Source organism: Spea bombifrons, chromosome 5 (assembly GCF_027358695.1).
Source record: "Spea bombifrons isolate aSpeBom1 chromosome 5, aSpeBom1.2.pri, whole genome shotgun sequence".
Lineage (NCBI taxonomy): Eukaryota > Metazoa > Chordata > Amphibia > Anura > Pelobatidae > Spea > Spea bombifrons.
Genome location: NC_071091.1, coordinates 29,942,417 through 29,969,363, shown reverse-complemented (window position 1 = coordinate 29,969,363; position 26,947 = coordinate 29,942,417). Strand labels below are relative to the sequence as shown.

Below are 26,947 nucleotides of genomic sequence, written 5' to 3'. Positions count from 1 at the left end.
TGTATGTGTGGGGATTGGTGTATGTGTGTGGATTGGTGTGTGTGTGTGTGGATTGGTATGTGTGTGTGGATTGGTATGCGTGTGTGGATTGGTATGCGTGTGTGGATTGGTATGCGTGTGGATTGGTATGCGTGTGGATTGGTAAATGTGTGAGAGTGATGGGTGTTATGCTGTACCATTTCCAATGTATTTTTCATTATATAATTATGCTCTAAAGTACATCATAACTCCCATCACTCTATACTGTTCCATACAGTGGCAGAGCTGGGAGACAGAGGCCTTGCACCCCCACCGCAGGACTCCTGAAAGGTAAGTGAACTTCAAAGAGGGAGAGGGTAGATAGTTAGGAGGGGTAGATAGGGAGAAGGGAGTGAGAAGGGGTAGATAGGGCAGAAGGGAGCGAGAAGGGGTAGATAAGGCAATCATACTCCTATCATGCCAAGTCTGCGAGTGCCTCCTGGAATCTGGGTATGCCTGGGCATGATAGGAATGTGATTGCTGTTAACAATTATATATATATATGTATATATATATATATATATATATAGTTATTTAATTGTTTTGTCCTATTTTGGTGTGTTACTTACTTTAAATAAGTGTTAGATTTTTTTTATGGTGTGTGTGGGGGGTCATATTCAGTTTCGGCCAGGTAGTTTTAAAGTGTGTGTGTGGGGGGGTGCCACATACAGGATCCGCCCCGGGTGCCAAATACTCTAGGTACGCGCCTGCCATCCCCTACACAATTTCTTCATCAGATGCCCTTGTGGCTGTGTGTGCCGGCGCAGGGAGAAGGAAAGCCCAAATCTTGCGATCTCGGACGTCGCTAGATTTGGGCTTTCCTTCTCTGATGAAGAAATTGTAGGCAGTGGCGGAACTACCGGGGTCGCGACTGCGACCGGGCCCTGGAGTTCTGCCAGTCGGTGGGGCCCAAGGGGTGCCGAGCGGTTGCTGAAAAAGGAGAGTGAGAAAGGGATAGATGTGGTATGCCGTTTTCAATAAACTTTGCATAAAATAGTTAATTTGCATTTCATTTTAATGGTTCAGAAAATGTCAGGCAAAATGGTCGGCCCTCGCACATGTTCACTTCATCAAATCTGGCACTCTTCGAAAAAAGTTTGGACATGCCTGGTGTAGAGTGTTAAACTATGTTGAGTGTCAATGTAGGGTGTTGAGAGTAAGTGTGTGGGGGGGGTGTTAGTACACAGTATTAGACTGGGTGGAGTGTCCACAAACAGTTGGTGAGTGTATTGTTTGAGTGTCAGTGTATAGTGTTAGATTGTGTGTTAGTGTATGGTGTTAGAGTATTGTGTGGTTGCATATAGTGCTAGTGTATATGAGCCAGGAAGGTGGTGCGTAGAGACACTCAGGCACGGACCTGCGAGGGTCAGGGGGCCTGCAAGGGTCATGGGCCACGCAAGTGTCGGGTTGGAGTCTGCTGGAGCAGGGCTGGCTAGGAGGAGATCATGGATCTTTATTTAATTGCTACAAACACTAAAAAATAGATATAGGGAGGACCAAACCAACCAACAAGAGGCATGGTCATGATAGGGTGTCGCTAAGGGAGGGGCATCGCCGCAGGGGACCCATCTATCAGTAGGGTCCATCTGATAGGTACATCTATCAGTAGGGGCGCGGAGTAAATCCTGCAGCCAGACGGATACATATAAGGTTGGCTTCTGATATGTATATATTACTTATTTTAATCTGAAACACTATTACATAGGTTTATTTATGTAGGATTTGGGAAAAAAGACAAATCCGCTTTACAAAAATATCTCCCATCAGTTACAGTTTACCCAAACCTGTTTCTCTGCATATCTTTTGGAGAACTAATAATAACAGAATTAAATGCACCAATACTCACGGTCTGCAGGATTGCAGATTTCAAACAATATTTGCTTGTTTAAAAAGGCCAGCGCATCAAAGTTTTCTTCAACAAAAACTTGCTGTTGCTTTCCAGCGATCTCTAAGAGTTGCGTGTTATTTGCGTTAACTACACCAATGGCATAAATGCTAACACCTTTGTCCCTAATAGCTGCTGCCGGTTGTGCCACTGGGTCATATGATTCACCGTCTGTGATCACAATAAGGTACTGTTTGGATTTCCGCCGTCCACCCTTTGCGGCATCAAAATATGGGAGTGAAAAAGTTAGCGCGGCCCCTGTGAGTGTTCCTTCCCCAATTTGTTGAATGAATGATATAGCAGACAGTATATCATCTTTCTTTGTGTATCTATTCAGCGCAAATTCTTCTTGTGTTTCTGAGCTAAACTGAATCAACCCAAACTGGACTTGGTTTGGTCCAACATCTGCTTGCTTTACAAAGGATTCCATAAATGCCTTCATCTTTGTAAAATCATCAGGGTGAATGCTTCCAGAGCTGTCAATCAGAAACAAAACATCGGCTTTCACGTTCTTGCAGGCTGTGGACAAACAAAATAAATGACATGATGATGTCAATTACATCAAAATATGGAGACCGAGTAGAGTCTACAAGTGGCCCCTTCAGCTGCGATGGTGAACCAGATCAACGGGATGTGTTTGCAACAAAGTAGTATAGTGCTCCTTGCTTTTCAGTCTTTATCTCTGTTCTAGTGAATTTGTGGTTCAATAGTTATTAACTATTTCACCCAAGAAGAGCTGGGCTCAGCAACATGTGGAGCAAAACAGACATATTTCCTTATCTGTCCTAAATGCTTTCTCTTTACAAATGAATCAGAATCTACACATTTTGACTGAAGGGAAAGGGCAGCGTATCATGGAAGAATAATTACACAAATAAAGGGGTGTTCGGTTAAGGAGAAACATCAAGGTCCTACAGAGAAACATTTTATTGGTGCTTCAGTCAATAATTTCCCATAATTTAATAATATTTCTGCATTGTCCATTTTAATAGCACTCCAAAGCGTCCTACTTTTCCCCTTTATTTCATGTTTAAGGGTGAACGGAGGATGGAGACAGGGCCGGCCCGACAATGGAGCCGAGTGGGGCAACTGCTCCAAGGGGCACTTTTTTTTTTAAAGCGGAAGAGAGAGAGAGGGGCGCCGAGTGGTTTTCGCTTACCAAGTTGTCAGTACCCGCTCGGCACCCCTCTCTCTCTCCTCTGCGGCGAGTCTCCCTGTTCGGTCTCGGTGCCGGCTTGTAATGCTGAGCGCCGGAAGATGACGTAATTTCTGGCACTCAGCATTACAAGCCGGCACCGAGACCGAACAGGGAGACTCGCCGCAGGAGTGCTTAAAGGTAAGTACAAGGGGGGGTAGGGTAGATAATAGGGAGGGAGGGAGAGGAAGGGTAGATAATGGGGGGGCGGCAGGGACGGAGGGAGAGGAAGGGTAGATAATGGGGGGGGCGCGGCATTTTAAACGCCCCAGGCGGCATTTTGTCTTGGGCCGGCCCTGGATGGAGAGATTAATTAACCATGCCCTCCCGCATTTCTATTTCATAAACTTAGGTAGCTTAACTTATGTCTGGCAAGAGAATCCGCAATTTATGTGACTCCTGCTGGTTTCAATAAAATAAAATACAGAGATTGGTAGCAATATCCTTCACAGGAAAATGCCTTAGGCTTTCCTGCATCTCATATCTGAAATAATAATACCAGGCAGATGGATGTATGTTTACACTCTTATACCTTTAAGCTGAAAGAGCCAAGACATACATGCAGCAGATTTAAGTCATAATGAGGCCCTTGTGCATACTGTCAGGGGTCAGTCTTTGTTTTTAGGGGTTCTAATCAAAAAATGTGGGGCATCAAGTTATTAAGGTAGACATGATGCTATACATTGAAAAGTATCCCTGAAATATACTGCCTCTTTACCAGCAGATTACTACAGCGGACTACCGAATACCAACGAGTTCTATGCTAGTGATAATTTCCAATGAAGCATTACAATACAACTGTATTTTACAAAGTATTGTCAAAACTGTTTTAATTATTATAGATATTATAGTCAGAATAATTGCATGCATCCAATAAACATCAGTTGTGGTTAAGATGGAACGAACATCATTCTATAGAATGTCGCTGAAGAAAGCTGTAAGCCAAGGTTGACAAAGTCATACAAGTTATCTGAGGACTTACCTTCTGGTGTACACAAATCACGGACTAAATCGTGCTTGATGCTATTGAGAGAGTCAAAATTATAAACGAAAAAGGACTTGTCTTTAGATCCTGCTATGTCTATCAGCTGCTCTTCCACCGCGTTCTTTACACCGATAGCATAGATGGTGATTCCATCTGTTCTAATTGAGGCTGCGGGCTGGGTCACCTGATCTTGGGATTCTCCATCAGTAATGATGACCAAAGACTTAGGGACATTACGCCCAGTTTTATCAAAGAGACTCTTCATTGAACTCAGAGCCTTTCCTGTATTGGTACCTCCTCCCAACTGTTCAATTTGTTTAATAGCCTCCTTTAAAGACTTCTGACTGTTGTAGTCACCAATGATGAACTCGATGTTGGGACTATCAGAGTACTGAACAACTCCAAAACGTACTCTGTTTTCACCAACCTGGAACATGTTTATTAATTCTGTCATGAATGTTTTCATATCATCAAAGTCTTCTGGATATATGCTGCCAGATCCATCAATCAGAAAGTAAATATCGGCTTCTTCTGTATCCACGCAACCTGAATAAAAATAATGGTTAGATTACAGTTTAACTCCAACATGAAAACACACACACATCTTCAAGTGTTCCAAGCCACCAAACTCCCCCATAGCCTTTTTTCACCAATGAGTGATGCTCCAAATACAAATTATGTTATGACGGCAAAGAGAAAGCCCACAGAAATTTGACCTAATAAATAAAATTCAGATCTCTCCATAAATTATTTATATTTGATTACATGTGTGATCTGTACAATCAAGATATATAGTTAACTAGGTATAGGCCTATAAAAATAACCAATTATTTATAAAGTTTATGGTATTACGGGGTTATGGACGATCAATAAAGAGGGCATCCTTACCTTCTCTAAGTGTTCGGGCAAACATGGGAACTGAAAATGACTGTAGAACAATTTCGTTGCAGAGGCGTTTCTTGAGTCTCTGTTCAATATTGGATAGCTGTAGGAAAGACTGTAGATTGGTCACGTGTCTTCTGGGAGGGTGGGATGCTATGGTCTCCAGTTCCGGATTGCTGGCATTCTGGAAGCCTACAGCAAAGACCTCTACACCTGAGCGTCGTAGCTTTGCAGCAGCCTTGGTGAAATTATCCATTGACTGTCCATTAGTCATGACCACCGCGATCTGTTGTACACCCTGGTGTGCTCTACCACCATTTTGTTTAGAAAACATTTTTTTCCGAAGAAAATCTAAAGCCGCTCCAGTGTGTGCCTTCCCTCCTCTGTATGGTAGTTTAGTTATATAGTCCAAAATTTCAAATTTTTCATTAAAAGTGTTTAGTTTGAATTCCAGCCTAGGCTCATCACTGTAAAGAACCAAGCCCACTCGAACATTATTCAAACTGATATCCAATGCATTAACAACCTTGTGCAGGAAAACTCTAGTCAGCTGGAAGTTTGTAGCACCAATGCTGCTAGACTCATCAATAAGGAATACTATGTCAGCAACCGAGGCAGTTGAGCACACTACAGATGAGAAAAATGCAGACGAGATAGATGTTAGGGATAGGAATTAAAAGACAATACAGGTAATATATCTCTGGTGGATCATTGATTCACGTGGGGCCAATTTCCTAAAATTATTTTAGCTTTACAAACGTATATCCCCAACCTTCTTAAGTACACATTTATGTAGAATGTATCTAGACTTTTATTGTGGTTGACCATGATACGAGTAAGCATAGTCCTACATTTTAGGAATCTCCTTTAGAATATCTATATCAAAGTATTAGTATGTGAAGTAAGCTGTGTGTTTTATTTTTCACTTAGCACAGGTACTGGGAAATGTTTCCTTTTCTTTTATGCAAAAGATTAATTTAGTTCTCTTTTCTGCTAGCGGTATTTTTCAAAACCTATACATGTGCATGCATAGGAACACTCTGGATTTTGCCAAAGGATGACAGACAGTGCTCCTTTCTTTAAGAGGTACAACCTGCCACCCAGTTTCCACGAACCATTTCTGCTGCCATTTTTGTAATCCCTTGCCTCTTTTATTTTACGCTATATAGACAACTAAAGGAAAGTCTTAATTAGCCAGTCTTAATTAGCCAAATAATATTTATATCAATATAAGATTAGTTTAGCGTCTTTGTGAATGTGTTGTATTAAATATTTTGCACTACAATTACACTGCAAACACCTATTTCAAATAATATTATAATAACAATGCACAATACAACAGCCTGCATTATTAGTACGTCATACCTTCTGGAACATACGTCAGTGGAGAAAACTGCAACATTTCCTGTGTCAATATAACACCGACAACCCCATCTTGTAGATCCCTGATGCCTTGCATCCCTTTGATTTGGAAAACAAAGGGATCTGTGGCAATTTGTTTCAATTCCTCTTCATCAGAATTCTGAATTCCAACTGAGATGGTGGTGACTCCAACACCTCTTAGCTCTTCAGCCGATCTAATAACATCATCTTCAGACTTGGCAGACGTTATGAGCACCACAAACTGAGGGGTTCCATGGCTGATTCTGCTTCCAGCCTCCTCAAGGAAGAAAGTTGAGCGCACAAACTCAAGAGCACGGCCTGTGTTCAGAGGTCCACCTTTGAAGTTGAATCTCAGTTTAACATGGTCCAGTACTTCAGTTTTCCTTTCATACGTATTTAATAAGAACTCTGTCACGGGGTCTCCACTGTACTGTGCCAATCCAATACGAAATTTATTAATTCCAACATCCAGCTTCTCAATTATTCTTAGGATTAGATCTTTTATTTGCTGGAATGTTGCACTCCCAGTACTTGCAGATGAATCAACAACAAACACAACATCTGCGTAACGCTTTGCATATGCTGAAAAAAAAAGGAATGGTAAAAACAAAATCACTACACATATAAAGCACTCATCAACCCTGACAGTAAATGTTGCCATTTTGAGCAGAATTTACTAAATAGTCATTTGCATCAAGAGCAACGTAATTCATTATCAATGGCATCAACATATTACTTCTCAAATGAGACATTTTTGAGGTTCCACAGGTTGGTCAACATGGGGTAAATCTGATGATTTGTTGCTGTGATGGCCTTTTATAATGAATATTTAATGTTCTAGTATCACTAAACCAATAGTAAAGGGTTATAGAGGGGGTGAGTAACTAAGACACTGAAACATTTAAAACTATTAAAATGGCCAAAGGGAACAGTTTTGTTTATTTTTTGGGAGGGGGTTATTACAGGTATGGCTAGGAGTTCGGTTTTTAAAGTGACGTTGAGACCTTTTGACCACTATTGATGTATATTATCAGCAAGAAGCCCCAAGTTCACAGTGGTTCATGAAGTTGAGTAAGGCATTTCAAATAATATTGCTAAGCCTTGTGTCAAAAAGTCCCTTCATATTGCTAAGCCTTGTCTTTGGGGGACCCCGCGGGAAGCGGGTTTTTTTAGCACTGGAAACCGATGTTCACAGACTTATACCTATGTGTAAGCAGATATTGCTTTTTTAAACCATTAAACATTTGTTTATTTTATTTCTCTCTGTGCCACCCTCTCTTGGTTTTTTTAAAAGGGTTGGGAATTCTGCTGATTGATATTTCCCCGTCAACCTGTGCATTAATCGAGTGGCGTATACATACCAGGGAGGAACAGAGCGTTATAATATATATAGGGGCAATGTATTGCTCCTCGTTAAGGCAAGAGTCCATCCAGCCAAATACATAACATTTGCTTTACATTGTAACAAAGTTAAACTATTTCTTTTTCTTCTTGTTTTTTTTTATATATTTTATTTGAAGATCCCTATTGTTGCTAATATCCTTAGGGATTCCGTTTAAGGAAAGTATAACCTTTTTCTGTGAGCATCACCAGGGTGATTCCAGCTTATATATTTCAAATAATATATTTTAACTTATATTCACTTACACCACCTTTTCTACTGTTTCTATGCTTCCTACTGTAACTTTAAGAGCACTCTCAAAACCAGCAAACATTCTGAGCTTCTAAAAAAGACAGATATAAGGGAATTAAAGAGGATGAAGGCCATTTGTGTCCAATGGAGAACAGTCCCTTCTAAACAGAGACACTTGGAAGGCAGTCAAAACACATTCAAATTATCAATTTATCTTATGGACATAACACTAGAGGTTTCAACTATGCCGTTTGGCTACAGAATATTTACGTTCAGCCAGTATTCATTTTGTTTATAGAAATCAATGTCTAAGATATAAGGACCTGCACAAAAACAGCCAATATTTATCAAGGCAAACTTTATCATCTTTACAGGAAAACCAAGAGATAGATTGATAGATAGATAGATAGATAGATAGATAGATAGATAGATAGATAGGTAGATAGATAGATAGATAGATAGATAGATAGATAGATAGATAGATAGATAGATAGATAGATAGATAGATATGTGAATAACCTACTTTGAATGTGAGTTTCAATGCTAAAGCACATATTATTCAGAAGCTTTTTGGTCACTTCATCAGGCTCATCAAGTGTGTCAATGTCGTAAATGAACTTTTCACTTGGCCTACTAGCAACTTCTTCAAGCTCAACATTGTCTTTTATATTAGGCCCAGTCACATAAACAGAAATTCCTTGAGATTTCAGGTCTCTGGCTGGCTCTACCAGTCCATCAGCAGACTCTCCACCTGTTATTACAATCAGAATCTGAGCCACATTATCTGCCGCTCTACTGCCAGCTGCCTCGGTGAAGAAGGTGGTGTTCACATACTTTAAGGCTCTTCCTGTAAAAGCATCACCACTTAGAAACTGTAAATTCTGAATGTTTTCCAGGATTTCAGTCTTCAACGGGTACTCATTTAACTTAAAAACTGGACTTGTCTCAACGTTGTACTGAGCAAGGCCAATGCGAACTTTATTCATGCCAACATCTAAACTAGAAACCAATCCATAAAGAAAGTCCTTTATTTTTTCAAAAGTTACATCACCAATTTGTGTTGAACTCTCCACTAGAAACACAATGTCGGCCAGGTTGGCCTTTCGGCAAGCTGCATATAAAAAAAGGAGACGTTGTTATTTACATCAAACATGAACAGCAATCACATTTGCAAAAAATATTTATATAACTAGATTCCTGTTTGATAATCTTTCTCAACCAATATCAGCTAATCTGCTGATTCTAAATCCTCATACTTGGTTATCATGCCAGCCCTATGCATGTATCCATAAAATCGTAAAAAAAAACGTAAAATCCAAAAAAGCTGTTGGTGGACTTCTCTGCTATCCATGAGTCAGCAGGCAAGTATTACACTTGATAAAATTCCTAGGATGTTTTAAATAGATAAAAACCTGTGGTTTAACACGATGGCTATTAAATAATATTTACAATTTATCGAATATATACAAAAATTAGTTACAGAAAAGGTAGGCAAAATGTAATGCACTATATGCAATACATTGTAAAATAACTGGTGGGTTTACTAAAGCAATCAACAAGTATGATCCCTAGCTTACCTTAACCATATACTGAAATTTCAGTTATTTCCCTACACGTGTTTGCAGTCAAAAATAATTCAGGACTAAAATTAAAAAGGCAGATGCAAGATGCGTTTAGGAATTCAAGCTCTAGGCTACAGATCAACATAAAGCGAAAAATTTGTTGAAGATGTACCTTGTGCAATTTGACCTGTCTGTCGGACTGCTTCTTCAACAGTGGTGCAGAGACCCTGCAGCATGTTTTGGGAAATTCCTTGCAAAGCATTAAAATCAACCACGTTATATACATATTTTTCATCTGGATCACTGGCGATTTCATTGAGCTCAGTCAAAAGGGCGTCCTTAATGCCGATAGCATACAATGTGATTCCGGCACTCTTTACTTGTTTGGATGGCTCTTTGATGTTATCTTGGGCACGTCCATCAGTTATCACAACTGCAATCTGAGGAACACCATCTTGTGCTCTGCTTCCAGCACTCTCTATAAAGTGGTTTTGTAACATGTACTCAAGGCTAAACCCAGTATTTGTTCCTCCCCCTTTATACTTCAAGGTCTGTATGTACTGCAGCACTTGATCCTTGGTGTTGTAAGTGTTTAGATAAAACTCTGTACGTGGTGTGTCACTGTACTGGACGAGACCAATACGGATTTTATCTTGGCCTACATCAAAGCCATTAATTAAGGTGTACAAGAAGTCCTGCATTGTTTGAAAGTTATTTGTCCCGATACTCCAAGATCCATCCACCAGAAACACAATGTCTGCTGTTGTTGCTTCAGTACACACTGAAATAGAACACACAGTTAAATAATGTATTCCCTTATGTATATTGGTCATTTTCTGAAAACATGTTCACTTTTTTTAATGTAATATGCCATTCTAATAATTACCCATGTAACAAGAGGAGTCCAGAACTGACGTGTGGGACACATTTCCCCTGCACAGGAGAACCAATCCCAGATTTACATTTAATCCTTATTTTGTCACAGGCACCTTCATTGTGCTTTGGGTCCCAAATGGCACCTTTAAGGATTAAGGTCAGGTGACCCATTTCCTGACTTTGAAGCCTTGTGGCCCCATTGAGAGCTTTAGGGCCTGATAGTACCATTGCGAGCATGGAATGGAGTAGTGAGAGGTGCATGGGTGGGCCAGGGAATGGGTGTCTTTAATGCCAAACAGGGGGCCCTGTCTTTAGGGTTGTAGTAGGCACCAAGCTTTTTAATTGCATCTCTGCCGACCTGTGCTGGTGTTCTGCTTACTTTTCCTTCCTCACAAAGATGTGAGTCTTTTGTAGAAATTTGTTGCACTTTATCAAAAATAAGAAGAATTCCCATGGGCACTATACCACCAGGAGTTTCAAATCAGTACAATGTCTTCAGTGTGGAGCAGCAGAATAAATGTTATCACTAGAAATAATGTAATAAGGATGTAACAGCAAATTATTAATTAGCCTTAAAGTTGTTAAAAGCTCCCTCTTTTTTTTCAAATAGATCATTTGATAGCATGAGAATACATCTGGAAAGGTGTGAAGAACTCAGATGAAGTACTACAATGAAGACCAGACTTTGAAAACACCAGAGTTTAGAGTGTTGCAAGGCATAATCTGCCAGAGAATCATCAAAGAACTCAGATGAAGTACTTCTGGTACAATGAATACCAGACTTTTAAAGCAGAGTTTTGATTGATCGAAGGTAGAACATGCCAGAGAACCTTCAAAAGAAATTCAGGTCTCTGTGGCATATCACTTAAGTTGTTAAAAGACAAAATCGATAAACAGGCAACGATTACATAACCGCATTAGGTGGATAACTTAATTTAAAAATACATGTCTGCATAGTTATGAAAATATTACACCAACATGCTATGGTGGACGCAATGTTAAAATGGATCCAAACACATTTAAAATACCCTAGCTGTAAAATCTAATAATTATTTAGCTATATTCCAATGGAGCATCTAGTTAAAAAAGTGATTAATACTGTTCTACACTTACACATCATTCATATGCCATTGCTTCAGATAGTGATAGTGAGAAAAAGGGGGAGAGGAGAGGGTAGATGGGAGAGAAGGGGAATATAGTGAGAAGGGGAGAGGGGATATATAGTGAGAAGGGGATTAGAGGGAGTAGACAGTAAAAAGAGGGCGCAGAGGGGGTATATAGTGAGAAGGGGGAGAGGGGGTAGACAGTGAGAAAGGGGGTAGTAAAAATATTAAAATAAATAAAGAGTGAGAATTAGTTAGAGAATTAATTAATGTGTGGATGCATTGTGTGAATGAGTGGGAGTATGAATTAATGTGTGGATGAATTGTGTGAATGAGAGAATTAATTTGTGAGAATGCATTAATCAATATGTGTAAATGATTTGTGTGAATGAGTGAGGGAATAAATGATTGTGTGAATTAATTATGTGAATGAAAGAGTGAATTAGTAAGTGATTGTAAAAGTGTTTGTGTGTATCATAGATGTATAATTGATTTGTGGAAAGGCAACAATAGCACAAGCAGGGTGTTTGATCACTGGGGACCAAGATGGTACAGGCAGGGCGTTTATGGGACAAAGATGGCACAGGCCGGGCTGTTTGGGGACAAAGTTGACTCATGCTGGTCTGTTTGAGGACAAAGATGGCAAGTCTTATGTGTGTAATTTGGCTGCGGATCAGGTTCTATGTGGGCAGTGTGGACGCCAGGGCTGGTTTTGCGGTGTGCAACCTGTGATCTATGCCTGTAATTTAGGGGCTTATCTATACCGTTAATGCTGAGTTTATATGTGAATTCCAATTGATTTATACCTGCAAAGCTGGGTGTGTGTTATTCTGTTGATCTGTATCTGGTATGCTCTGTTTCCATACATTATTATTGTATACCTACAAATAGAGGGTTTGTATGTCTGATTCTGTTTATTTGATCTATACCTTTAATGCTGCGTTAACATGTGATTTTCAATTGATCTATACCTGCAAAGCTTGGTTTTGTGTTGATTCTGTTGATCTATACCTGATATCCTATGTTTCCATACATAATTTATGCATACCTGCAAATATAGGGTTTGTATGTGATCTATACACGCAAGTGCTGTTTATATGTGTTTGATCTATAGTTCACAGGGAGGAAGGAAAGGAGAGATATGTCTTAGTGAATGAGGGAAAAAGGGACTGGGAATGATTTCAGGGGAGAGGACCTCTCAAAGTCATGGTCAGGGTGAGAAGGAGGGAAGACTGCACTGGCTATCACAGTCTTCCCCTAATCTGCAGTCAGTTTGGCATTTTTTTATTTTATTTTTTGGTGAGGGAGTGATTGCATGCTAGGGAGTGTGGTGCGGGGCCCAAGGAAATGCTTTCTGAGGTCCAACTTTTTCAACATTTAAAAAAATCTTTTTGTTACAGCAGATTAGCTGTTCTTTTCCTTGTATTTAATATATATTATTGATTCCATTGTTTCCAGTTATATATTTACTTGTTTGCACTTGCACGTAAACTATTTTCATGAAAGCTAGTTGTTTGTTACAAGATGTTTTTCCTTTCTTTTTTGGGGGGATGGGGGGCACCAGAGGAGTAGTCCGCACAGGGCGCCAGCACTTAAGGCCGACACTTAAGGCCGGCTCTGTTTCGAGCAATGGGGATTTTAATACTGTGAAAAACCTGCACCCTTATGTCATACTGTGTACTATGTATTATAATCTACTACAAAAATATCAGTGCAAAATAGATGAGGTGCAAACAGTAAAAACAATGTAACTACAGCAACACAAAGGGGGGAGGGTTATCTAGTTCCCTTGCATTGTAAAAAGTCCCCAATAAATTAGCATGGAATCCATCATAGTAAAATGTCAGTTAAAACAAACCGTGGTTTGCAAAAGGTAAAAAAATCTCTAATCTCCTTCCCTGGTGCAAAATTCCCCCAGTAATATGGGGGCTGCCACAGTGGCTGCTACCTTCTAGACTTGCCACTAGGTCCCATTCATTTTAAAGATCAGTAAAACAGTTAAATGGTTCTCCTATTCTACATGGTCCACAACCAGGACATTATTTGTTACACAAGCCTGTCTATTACACAAGATAAATCACATTGTTTCACAGAATAGGATTTTTATCTCTGGTAAACTTCAAAGCAGCATTTGATGATGTCAAGACATTTTCTGTTTTGTCTCAGTAAATCACTCTATTCTTATCCATCATTAAAAAGAATACAGATAACAATGCAATTTCTTACCTATTTTCTGTGAATGTGTAATTTGGAAGATGGTTCCCCAAAGCAAAAGGAAGAACGTATTCAAAAATCCCATTTTGATTTGTTGCCTGCAAAATGTAATACAAAAAAGCATAAATGTTTATTCAAGTGTACTGTGTCATATAGGAAACTAACATTTGATGATCAGAAAGCAGTAGCCTTCTTGAGTTTACTTGTTAAGAAATTCACCATCTCAGTTGATAAAACCAATAATGAAATGAATCGTTAGAGGTTGCTAGAACAGAAATATAATTTGGTCACCGATCCTCATCCTACGATTTCAATACAAATGAACTACTACATAAATCCACTAAGTCCAGCCAATCAAAGATATCCCTAACTGCACTAAACCAAATAAAGTCAAATAAAACATTGAAGAAAAAGCCAATTTTGCCCAGAAAGAGCAAACGAAAAAAAACCACTGGGCTATCAAGATAAAACCTGGATCAAACATATTTGCATTATGTTTCATACCTCATACTCTTCTTGCCAAAAAACAAATCAGTTTATTTTTAAGAGACTCTGCAGCCACCACCTAGATAAGCAGTCATTTCCAGAACTTTGTTGCCCTTAGTGTGATGAACATTCTCTGCTTAAGTGAAAATCATAGTAAGTGACCTCTCGCTATCTACTCTGGCACTGTAAGCAGGGGTGAGCCTAGGGCTGGTGGTTCCTCAGTGCAGTTTTCTTTGGTTAAACTATCTTTGGTTAAAATAGTACATTCTTATGTTAAAATTGTACATCGTAAGTGTTTTCCACCAGTGGGGGCAGAAGCCAGCATTGCCAGTGTCACACTTGAAATCAGTTAGAATGCACAAAAAAACTGGAGACTCTAATTCCTAGAGGGTCTATAGGCCCTCCTGCTGGCTGATTACAGTAACAGTAAAGTAACCCAGAAATTGATACTCAAGAATCTACTAGCACCCCTGGAATCTTCTTAAAAAACAGCTTAATTTTAAAAATAAGCTCCTTCCATCCTTGCTTATGACACATCTCATATGCATTGTAGACAATCTAGATTTAAGATTGTGGCAACAGAATGGGGTCATGAGACTGTCCAATCTGGATTTAAATGCCGTATTTCCAAACTCTGCAAGTAGAGTCTACCCTCAAGTGAATGGTTTAACTACAGCAGAATAAGGAAGTTTTTTTCTTCCAGTCTAATTTGGAAGGAGGTCTCCCCTCCAAGAGAAAAGCAATAAAACAACTGACAAATTGTTTTAAGTTTTTCTAATATTTCGGTTTTCCCTATGCCACTGACCCAATTGGAAAAAGATCTATCATTGACTATTGACCGGTGTACTTACAGGGATCTCAGCTGGTACGGGGCCTGTGCCTCTAGGGGCCCAGGTGCGACCTCTGCCACCCCTTGTTCCTGTCTCTTCATACCGATTCAAAATAGTTTAGAAAGGGCCCTTCTGACCTGGACCGCACCTACCCAGGTCGGAAGGGCCTTTTCTAAACTATTTTGAACCAGCATGGGGAGACAGCAGGCTATCAGGTTCACGTTATGTCACATGACCCCGCGGTGAAACTGAGGCTCCCCACAGTGTGTGTGAGTGGATGTGTAATTGTGTGTGTATGTGAGCATGCATGTATAATTGTGTTTGTGAGCATGGATGTCTATTTGTGTGTGTGAGCATGGGTGTGTAATTGTGTGTGTGAGCATGCATGTGTAATTGTGTGTGTGAGCATGGAGGTGTAATTGTGTGTGTGTGTGTGAGCATGGATGTGTAGGTTTTGTGTGTGTGAGCATGGATATGTAAATGGGCTGAGAAGGAGTGTGTGTTAGAATTCATGTGTACGTGTGTTAGTGAGTATGAGTAAATGTGTATAATTTGTGTAAGTGTGTTTACATATGTGTGCTAGAGCAATGATTGCACAAACCAGCTGTTGGGGAGCCCTGGGGCAATTGTCACACAAGGGCCCTGTGGTTTCTAGTTATGCCCCTGCCTCTAGTCACAAGTCTATAAAAATCTATGGTCATGGAAAGGTTATGAGGTGGATGAAAGTCCCAATGGAGGACCAACCTATGGCAGGTATTCTATAATGTAAGGTCCTCAAACACAGCTTTCATCAGGGCTGTCACTTCAAAACACATCTGGTCAGTTTCCGCTCTTACCGTAATAAGTGTTTCACTCACACACAGACCTGATCAATGCACCCAGGAGATCTGCTTGTTCAACCAATTATAGTTCAAATCCTTAAATTGGTATGCATTTAAAGTCAAAAATATGATTCAATGTACATCTGGTAATGTTCCGATTATAGGTTGTGCATGGATTTCATTATAAATACACATGGGGAAAAGGTTAGACATGCATAATACAAAGATGCGTACAGATATACTGGTTGTTACATTAATATAATAACTGAAAAATATGTTATGTGGCCTTAATAATTCACAGACAATGTGTTAAAGTTTTTTAAGTTGGCTTCATGGCATTAACATGAGTTTGACATCAACAGGCAAATCTACTGGATAAACTTGCAAAATAAGACAATGTAGACTATGTGGTATAAAAAAAAACTCAGTTTATAGAAGCAATAGAGTTTTAACTATTATTATTAGAATGAGAGAGACACATTAAATGAGTAATGTCAGCTGCTGTCATATCAATCTGGCAAAGCATAAACAATTTATTTTTACTATTTAAACAACAAATATTTTATGGTGGTTATCTACATTTCTTAAAATTATCAAAAATGTTTAACACAGTTGCAAAATTAGAATGTATAAATGTAGACGGAGAAGTTCTATGTTTCCTGGCAAAAAATTCCAGTAAACCCTAATTATTGAAGATTGCTTACAAACAGTTTTCCGGTTTTACCAGCCTACTGAAAGATTACTCACCATAACTATTACAAAAGGTTAGTTTGATTACATGTAGGTGGAGAAATGTTTCAATCTGTCCACATGGCTTTGTGAATGTCCTACTAGATGTGTCACCCACCAAAGATATTTTGCCGGATCAAGGAACACATGTTCTAGCTCGTCTTACGTTGACCAGACACACTTCTTATGGCTTTTTTGAGATACTTCAATTAGCTTAAAAAAAACGCTTTGTTTCTCTTTTCATCTGTTGGCTTAAAGAGCTGATCTTTACCCTTTAACATTTATGAAAGCAAAGTCTTCTGATATGTTTGGAGACTCACTAAGAGCCCCATTGTCTGAAAAAAGGCACTCATACCTAAAGAAAATCTGCAGATGAGATGTAGATTAGACCCACTTTATCTCACTGCAGCCAAAGAGGTTTGTAACTTCTCGGGTAATTCCACATGTTTTCTGACTGGTCCCTTGAGGACAGGCTCTTTCCCACCCATCCACATATTTCTTTGGGTCTACATTATGATGCGGGATTTGTGTGTTGGCTTGCTGGGTTTTTTTCCTGTTATCATTTTTATCAAGGCTCAGCAGCTGGCGGGTTGTTTATGGTTATAGTTGTTTCTGTATGTCATGGTTTTGTTTTATACTTATTATATCCTGTCTAACCTTTGTACAGCCCTGTGGAATCTAATGGGGCTATATATCACAATAAATAATAATAATATTAACGCCGGCATTACATCACACTTACATTTATTTATTTAGCTCCAGCAGATTCTGTAGCACTGTTACAAACAGATATGGGAATCTAATAAAGCAGTGGCCACTGCCCTTAACTACATTAATGTCACATGTCGTCAATCCAAAGTAAAGGTGTTGGAATGGGTTTATAATTAAGTTCATAAAGCTTAAGGTCTAAGCAGTCAGATTAAATAACTTTCGCTTATTCTGAGGAATCCAATAATTTATATCTTTAGCTGTACTTTGTGTGGGTATCATTGTATATTGTATAATAAACGTGTATATATATATATATATATATATATATATATATATATATAGTAGCATGAAAACAAAATGTGTCCATAATAAGGAAATATAAAGGAAATCAGGAAAAAATGTGTTATGCCACAGATATAAGCAAAGTGTAAACATTCATTGTGAGGATTTTTATAATGGCATTTAAAAAAAATTAAGTTAATTTTAACTGGGTATTAATAGACAGTTCTAAGGACAATAGAACACAGGCATAGAAGTCTCAAATAACAATATCTGGTCATGCTAATATTGGAAGCTCTATTTATTATTACCTGGCTTAGACGATATAGTGTATGCTATTCATATTCATATAATTAAAAACTGGTGAATTAAAACATCTTTTTTGTTCATCTGTTTTCCATTGATATGTTATAATTAATTCCAAACCATACTTACAAAATCTAGAGATGGATTACAATGTTTTATGGCCCCGTGATTTATCACGCAATTTTTATTAATTTCCTGCAAAAAAAACCTAAATACTAACAAGCAACCAGACACAACTTAACTCTTAATGGTCCGTTTTCTTTAAAACAGGTAGAACATTGACTTCTAACATTTAAGTGCAATTCTACCTTTTGCAGGCAGGATTTGAGTGATGTTTCAAGTTCCATTATATATTTACTATAATCTAATATAAATTTATTTTCATAGATTAGCATATTGCATAAAGTAGGTAGCTGATGTTTGAGTAAAGACTAGGTTATTACTAAACGGAAAAGGTAATTATAAAAAGGCATCTGTCAGAGACCTGTGAGACCTGAAGAAAGTCTCTGCTGGTTGGCATAAGAAGATAAGGGTGACCATAAATCCAGGATTGCCTGGACAGTCTATTAAGCTTCCTTGTGAGGGTACCTGACTGAAGCCCCTAAGAAACCACGCAGGCCTTTGCCATGATCAAAAGTTCCCAAAATTAAATTTGGCGACTCTAAAGGAGATCAGAGGAAAATTGTTCTCTTATATCCCCTCTCAGTTTCTAATAAAACAGGGAATCTGAAACCCACTTATATAAACCCCAGCACCTGGTCTTATGATGGATTATTTCACTTTAATGTAAAAACAAAAGAATGTGACAAGCTCAGCTAACAAAAATTACAGCGTGCCTTTCATGCAGAGGAAAATTGCCTCTTTGCTCACTAATTTCTACATGATACCAGCTGCACCTCACTCATCGGTCTACAGATATATCTGGGGTTGTTGGATCCCTTGTGCTGATGAAATGAGCTCACATTCTCATTAACAATGTCTTTTGGGGTGGGATTAGTCTCATATGCTGATGGAGTCGTTTGGTTGGTTGAGCGGTGGTTGGGTGGTGGTGTGGCAGTTTTTTGTTATTTTTTTTCTCTGTAATGACATCATTGAAGCTAGTGAGTGATTCAGAGCAGGGCAGGCTATTTAAGCACTCTTTGTTTTAGGTTGAAGTGGTCTTTTGTGTCTCTTTTTGAGTTTTCCCCAGACTAGATGTGAACTTCTCTCACTGTAGCTAGATGAATACCAACATCACCTCACTAATGAGGTATATGCAGGTCAAAATAAATGTCTGAGGTTGCACTTTTAAATTCTACTCTGCCGGCGTTAGTGGGATTACACATATGACGATGGAGACCTTTTTTTCTTTCTCTGTAATGGTCCAAGCAAGTGATCTGTATCTGAAAGGATGGTCATGTAAGCACTCTCTGTCCATGCTTATCCTTTTCTGTATGTATTTCTTCCCTTGGGAATCTCTCCCTAACTATAAAGGTGAATCCAGGTTCTTTGCTACATAGTGCGATGCCATCTGCATTTCACTGATCAGGCCTTTAAAGGATAATGCATTATCACGGGTGCTTCTCTGCTTACGATCAAGTCAGCACATGTGAGACGAGGAAAGACTAGGTGCTCTGACTATGTCTGATTATGCAGTAAAACCTGTGGTATGGTTTGAAGCCCCCAGGCACCATGGTGGTGCTACTGTGAGGGGTATACTATACACTCACTTTGATTGATGAGGCTGTTAGGTGCACTAAATCACATTTTGACCCATCATGAACTTTATTTTATTGTTATTATTTTGTAACATGAGCCATTGGATTTAGCGACCTTGGATTGTTTTTGCATCGTTTGCATAATGCACTTTTTAGGGTTTTTTTGTGTACATTTTTTTTAATTGAATTTGAGTACAGTATTTGATTGCTGGAAATTAGTCTTTTGTCAAATTTCTAAAGTATCAGCTTTTTGTTCCAATGTAATGGAACAAGTATGCTAAAACATGGGATTGTACTAAGCGGGGATTCACCACAGGACAGGCTATATAAACACTGTCTACGGTAGTCTTGTCTTTTTGTCTCTGCATTAGATGAGATGAATCCAGACCTAAACCTCCTTCCTCTCTGGATCTCTAGAGATCCTATCTGCACTCACTAGCAAGGCCCACAAAGGGTGAAATGTACTTCTGGGGCAGTTGGATTCATTGCAAGACCATTTTTTTCACCTTTTGGTTCCAGACTGCCTTTGTGGGTCAGATTCAACTGATATGCTGAAGGAAATCTGTACTGTTTTGGTAAAAGACCAAGTAGGGCATCACTGAAGGGGACGGTATTTAACCCCTTCGCGACCTTTGCCGGTTCAGGACCGTCATGACAAGAAGGTCACTAAATGACCTTTGACGGTCCTGAACCGTCAAAAAGTTAAATAAGCTTAGAAAGTGATCAAGGATCACTTTCTTCGCTTAAACGGCCTTGCTGCAATGCCTCGACGTCGAGGCATTCAGCAAGGCCGAGATCGGCATCGGGGGCCATGTCTGGCCCCTCCCCGGGGCGTCAACAGCCGCCATACATTGTATGGCGGCGGACGCCCGTTTTGAAAGCGTTTAGGAGGCGATCAACGATCGCCTCCTAAACTTAAATGGTGTCGCTGGAATGCCTCGATCAGGAGGCATCCAGCGACACCAAACACTTACCTTTAGGTGGGCTGTGACCGCTCCGGAGAGCGGTCACAGCCGCCGCTGCCGGTGATCTTCGCCATCAAGTAAGATGGCGGCGGCCGGGAAATAAAACAAGAGAGACGAAAAAGTTCGCTAGAGGGTCTCCAGACCCTCTAGAGAACTGGCTCCACTTGCTGGTTGAATACAGGTACTGCATTCAACCATGCAAGTCAATGGAGCCCAGCTTTCTAATCACTATGTGATTAGTAAAATATTAAAAAAAAAAAAAAAAAAAATGGGAAAAAAAAAAAAAAAATGTGCTAACATTTAAAAATAATTATGCAGTGATGTCACTAGATGAACCATCCAGTACCAGCAAAATGTGTAAAAAAAAAATATAAAAAAAGTATTAAAAAAATAAAAAAAAATAAAAAAATAAAGTTTATTATTTTGAGCAAGTGCTAAAATTTCTCAAAAATCTCAAAGAGTTAAAATAAAAGCACTTCAAATACCCAAGGGGTGTCTAATATATAAAAAAAATGGCTGATGGGGTAAATTGGAGTGGCCTAGCTCACAGATAGGGCATAGGTACAGACTGACCAAAATGGAGAAAAAAAGCGCACTTCCCAAATGTGGCATTTTAAATCTGAAACAACCCGACAAACCCATGCATGTTGGGTATCACTGCACTCAGGAGATGTTCCTGAACACATATTGGGGGGTTGTTTGACAGTGACATATACCAGAACCTGTATATCTATAACTAAAGTACAATTTGTGTGAAAAAAATTACTATTACAAAGTTTGACAAAGTGTAGTTCTATAATTGGTGCATGGAAAGGGTTAAAATAACAGCATTCGGAATACCCTGGGGTGTCTAGTTTTCCATAATATATGGTTTGAATGGGTTAAATTTAGTTAACCGGCTTCAAAGATATTCCAAAGAGGAGATGGAGGCAGAATGACCAAATGACCACCTGAATTACGCATGCCCCAAAAGTAGCCTTTTACCAGCCAAACAATCTGACAAACCCATGCATGTGGGGTATCGCTGTACTCAGGAGATGTTCCTGAACACACATTGGGGTGTTGTTAGACAGTGGCATATACCAGAACCTGTATATCTATAACTAAAGTACAATTTGTGTGGAAAAAAAATTAAAAAAAATTACTATTACAAAGTTTGACAAAGTGTAGTTGTATAATTGGTGCATGGAAAGGGTTAAAATTACAGCATTTGGAATACCCTGGGGTGTCTAGTTTTCAAAAATATATGGTTTGAATGGGTTAAATTGAGTTAACCAGCTTCAAAGATGTTCCAAAGAGGAGATGGAGGCAGACTGACCAGATTTGTTAAAAAAGATTTGGAAATCATAAAACGCTGCTTGTACTTATTGCCCTATAACGTACAAAAAACAGCAAAAAAACATAAAAACATTGGGTATCTCTAAACTCAGGACAAGTAGTAGAATCTATTTAGCTAGTTTTTTTACTTGCTTTTTTAGGTGAGTAAAATATTTTTCAAATAAAAGTCATAAAATGTCTTTTTTTTCAATTTTTCACCATGTTTTTTTTATTTTTTTTATAGTAAATAAGATGATACGATCAAAATAATGGTATCTGAAGAAAGCCCATCTTGTCCTGAAAAAAACAATATATAACTTATGTGGGTACACTAAATGGGTGAGGAGAAAATTACACCTGAACACAACCACCACAAAAGTGTCAAAACAGCCTCGGTCCCACAGGGTAGAAAACGAAAAATGAGCCCGGTCCTTAAGGGGTTAAGGGGAGTCTGTTCTTGGCTGAGGTGGGCTCATGTTTTTAAGTTGATATGTTTTCCCTTGGGGTTTTCCTCGAGCAGAAATGTTAGTCCATTGGTTGACCTACTTGCTCACTGTGCCTAGTAAATCACCAACGGCATTTCACCGACAAGGTGCAATTAGCCTGAAAGTCTGTGTGGCTTGGAGTAACTTGATATTGGGATGAAGACTTTTTCTCTATAATGGCACAAGTGATCAAAAACATAAAGACTCTTCTACGTGAGGATTTATAGAAGTTTTGTCTTGTTCGGGTTTAAAATAATCTTTTTGGTTTGCATTTACTTTATCTCATCTGAACCCTGACAGGCATTAAGCCCTGTGCCATGGATGGAATGGAGAGTGTAATGTAATTGTCCATGGGCTAAAGAAAACGTCATGACATGGTTTTCCAGCTGCATTATTTCTATTAAGTCTTTACCACAAACATGTAAAATAGTTTTCTAGATAATCCTCATAACAATTTCCTCTTTCTTTTGAAAATAAAAATGATTTTATTAAAATAACAAGTTTATATTATTATTATTATTATTATTATTATCTTTTATTTATATAGCGCCAACAGTTTACGCAGCGCTTAATACAATACATAAATTCAAGGGATATGACAAGACAAGAATTGACAGACTAAGACAAACCGATACATTTGGTGGAGAGAGCCCTGCTCGCAAGCTTACAATCTAGAGGGAAAATGGGGTGATAAACATAAGGCATAGAGAAAGGGTGAGAGGTATTGTGGGGGTATCAATGACAAGGATGTTCTAGCAGCTAAGATGGTATGCTTCTCTGAAGAAGTGGGTTTTTAGATGTTTCTTGAATGTCGGGAGGGAGGGTGAATTCTGAAGGTTCCTTGGGAGCAGATTCCAGAGATATGGGGCAGCTCGAGTGAAATCTTGTAGACGGGAAAAGGAAGAGGTGATGAGTGAGGAGGAGAGCCTTAGCCCATGGGAGGAACGTAGGGATCGAGTAGGAGAGTATTTGCTAATGAGGTCAGAAATGTACGGAGGAGCAGTATTGTGGATGGCCTTATATGTCAGTACCAGGATCTTAAATTTAATTCTAAAGGTAATTGGGAGCTCATTGGAGGGATTCACAGAGGGGGGAAGCAGAAGAGGAGCGACGTGCAAGGAAGATGAGCCTAGCAGCGGCATTAAGGATAGACTGTAGTGGAGAGAGTCGAGACAGTGGAATGCCAACCAGAAGAGTGTTGCAGTAGTCAAGACGGGAAATGATAAGTGAATGAACCAGAGTTTTTGTGGATTCTTGGGTGAGGAATGGGCGGATACGAGAGATGTTTTTTAGGTGCAGGCGGCAGGATCTGGCGAGGGACTGAATGTGAGGGATGAAGGAGAGGTTTGAGTCAAGGATGACCCCAAGGCATCGGGCCTGGTTAGTAGGAGAGATAGTTGTGTTGTTAATGGTGATAGAGAATTCAGGTAGTGGAGTGGAGATGGAGGGAGGGAAGATAATGAGTTCCGTTTTAGAAAGATTAAGTTTCAGGTAGTGTTGTGACATCCATGAAGAAATAGCAGACAAGCAGCTGGTGATCCGGGACATGAGAGATGGAGAGAGATCAGGAGAAGACAGGTAGATTTGGGTATCATCTGCATATAGATGATACTGGAGGCCAAATGAGTTGATTAGTTTGCCAAGAGAGGAAGTATAAAGAGAGAACAGCAGAGGACCAAGGACTGAACCTTGGGGGACACCAACCGAAAGAGGAAGGGGCGATGATGTGTTGCCTGAGAAGTTGACAGAGAAGGAACGGTTAGACAGATATGAGGAGATCCAGGAGAGAGCTGTATCTCGAATGCCCATAGAAGCAAGTAGGTCAAGAAGAAGGTGGTGATCAACAGTATCGAAAGCAGCAGAGAGATCCAGTAGAATTAGAATAGAGTAGTGACCTTTAGCTTTGGCAGAGAGCAAGTCAATATAAAGACAATCTAAATTGTAGATCTAAAATATATATATAGATGACACGTTTGTAACGAGATTTTTAAGCTTGGCTATCCCACAGCAAATAAGAATGTGTTTTCAGGTGTTCAAATATTTGCATATACAATGCATCTGAGAGACTCGATTAATATTATTTATTTTCATAGACGATAACTAAGCCATTGCTTAGTTATCGTATCCTGCAAAAACCAGCAATATTCCTGCAATATCATCTGCAATAAAATATTTACAGATGTTGAAGATAAAAGCAAATGTGGGCAGGAAAAAAAAATAGGAAATATAAAACATATTTGCCAATCTCTGCTATATTTAGCTATTCTGTATAATTCTTATTGTATATTTTAGAACAGTGAAGAGTTTTTTTTGTAAACATTACATAAAGGGCCAGAATGTGTGGTTTACCATATTTTTACATACAATAATATATCTATGTTTCATTTTTTTTCTAAAATCAAACATATAGTTTCAGGTTCTCCTAAAAGCAGTGAGGTAGCAGATTTAATTGAAAGCAAATGGCAAAAGGTGACCTGGATATGGGAATATGGCGGGAAACGACTGAATAACGCAGCAAAGACTTTCTTTTAGTAAAGCATTATAAGAAACCAAAGCTGGAAGTTGAGGCATAACAAGGGAACCTGATGAAAGTCAGCAACGACTGAAACGTCGACTTGACTTTGTTTGAATAAAGAAAAGTTGTTAACTTGAAGACCTGGAGTGCTGACCATCCTTTGAGAGTGCTATATATATATATACTTGTGGGGGGGTGATCACACAGGGAAAACTGGGCCCAAAAGGTTTCTGAGCACTCTTCAAAAGGATATTTATATAGCATTAACAATTTTCACATATTATATATATAATATATATACACACGACCACCAAAAATCCACAATTGGAAAAGCAGGTAATTGGATCAGTGCTACAAAAATGTCATCTATATTTATATTTTAGATCTACAATTTAGATTGTCTTTATATTTATATAGAATAACAAATACAGTCCCGTTACCATGCTAAGTAAAACTCTTAACATCCTTCCCTCTCAGAATTAATGTGTGGCAAACTAAATACATTTCTGTAAACACTCTTGTCACTGAAATATTTTGTTTAACTAGGTTTTTGAAATGTAATAACAAAGCCAGAGGGTCTTTCTTTTTGTTAGTGATATGCTTATTCCTGGTGGGGGAGATACTCACAGCTGTGATCTACTGGTTTCTGCATTTACTATCCTCAAGACCATGATTCTATACAGAGACGTTTGTCCTTCATAAAGCTGAAACGTTCAAGCTTTGAACATCTTACTGAAGCGTCAATATGGTTCAAATTATACTTGGGGTCATAATAAATACATTGAATAATACTAAGGCTTTAATTTTTCTCCAAAAATGCGGATGTTGAGTATTTTGAACAATCTGTGCCCCAATATCATTTACAACCATTCCTGAAATTTGGCTATAAAAAGTTCAAATCTTATCTGAGGGAACTTAAACGTCTTTTTTTCTAGAATAATACTTTCATAAATAGTTTTACCTCTTAGCCTTTTCACTCCCTAATATGCATTTCCAGACTGTTCCCGTGAGAGTACGCTGATGAATTTGTAGGGGTCTCACGATGAAACAGAAAAACAAGTGAGAACATTTATCACAGAATTGCATGAGATTCTACCGATCATGGAAATAATTAAGTACTGGTAGTATTTTTTGTAGGGAATTGCATCTGCTCGGCAGCTGCAGCTTGCTAGGCCCTGTTGCTGGCTTCCCTTTTGGTAAGGAGAATTATAAACAAATGGAACATAAATGTTAAACCAGAGGTCATACACTATTGATGTATATATATAAGCAGCTATCGGGACCACACATAAGGCCTGGCCAAAAACCACAATCCACTATTAAAATGTAGTGGATGAGGATGCTTTATGCCAAAATATCTAAAGGTGATATGAAGTTATTTAATAGAATGACTCTATAGTTGTTTTTTCCAGTTCAATTGTTAGGATGCCTATTGCTTAGGGCTTGTCTAGAGAATACATTGAATAGCTTACAATGCAACACTGCATGTTGGGGCAAAGGAGGCCATGGTGTATGAAGTGCTCTTGTTGAGAGTCATCACTAAATAACACAACAGGCAACCTTAACATCTGACCTCTACTTGCCCCCACAACCCCATGTCACCCTGCCCTAAAGGTATAGGTTTCTCCAATATATGTCTGTGTCCTCTCAGGCATATTACCATATTACCATAATATGCCTGAGGAAGAGGCCTGAGAGGTCTTGAAAGCTTGCACTCTATATCTACTCAGCTAGCCAATAAAGGTATCATCTTGACTCTATTTGTCTACTGTGTTTCTACGACCAACACGGGACCAAATCTCACCTTTTGTATACTTCATGAACAATCATGTTCTTTTGTTAGTTCACATGTCTCAAATTATTGCTTTAAATCAAGAACGATTTTTTGAAGTCACTGAGATACATGAGGTCTAGAGCTTGGAACATACTAGACTTGTTCCAGGTTAATGCCTCAATCACTGCCCAAGCCAAACTGATTCTGCAGATTCAGTGTGATCTTCCTTCCTTCTGACCCTACCGTGGCTCAACTTGAGATGCCCTCAACACACGCACAGGTCAGGGGAGGAATGC

The 26,947-nt window shown here is 39.0% G+C and overlaps 1 protein-coding gene across 2 annotated transcripts in view; it reads right to left on the bottom strand.

The window, feature by feature from the left end:
- LOC128496562 (collagen alpha-6(VI) chain-like) overlaps nucleotides 1–26,947 on the bottom strand; it is a 69,611-nt gene that overhangs the window by 37,550 nt on the left and 5,114 nt on the right. For both annotated transcript variants that reach the window (XM_053466248.1, XM_053466249.1), the window contains exons 3-9: nucleotides 13,749–13,834; nucleotides 9,716–10,324; nucleotides 8,505–9,092; nucleotides 6,331–6,930; nucleotides 4,972–5,592; nucleotides 4,081–4,629; nucleotides 1,865–2,422 (exon numbers count right to left, since the gene is read on the bottom strand). In XM_053466248.1, coding sequence (XP_053322223.1) covers nucleotides 1,865–2,422; nucleotides 4,081–4,629; nucleotides 4,972–5,592; nucleotides 6,331–6,930; nucleotides 8,505–9,092; nucleotides 9,716–10,324; nucleotides 13,749–13,821 — 3,598 coding nt within the window. In that variant the 5' untranslated portion in view covers nucleotides 13,822–13,834. The remainder of the gene's footprint in view (nucleotides 1–1,864; nucleotides 2,423–4,080; nucleotides 4,630–4,971; nucleotides 5,593–6,330; nucleotides 6,931–8,504; nucleotides 9,093–9,715; nucleotides 10,325–13,748; nucleotides 13,835–26,947) is intronic.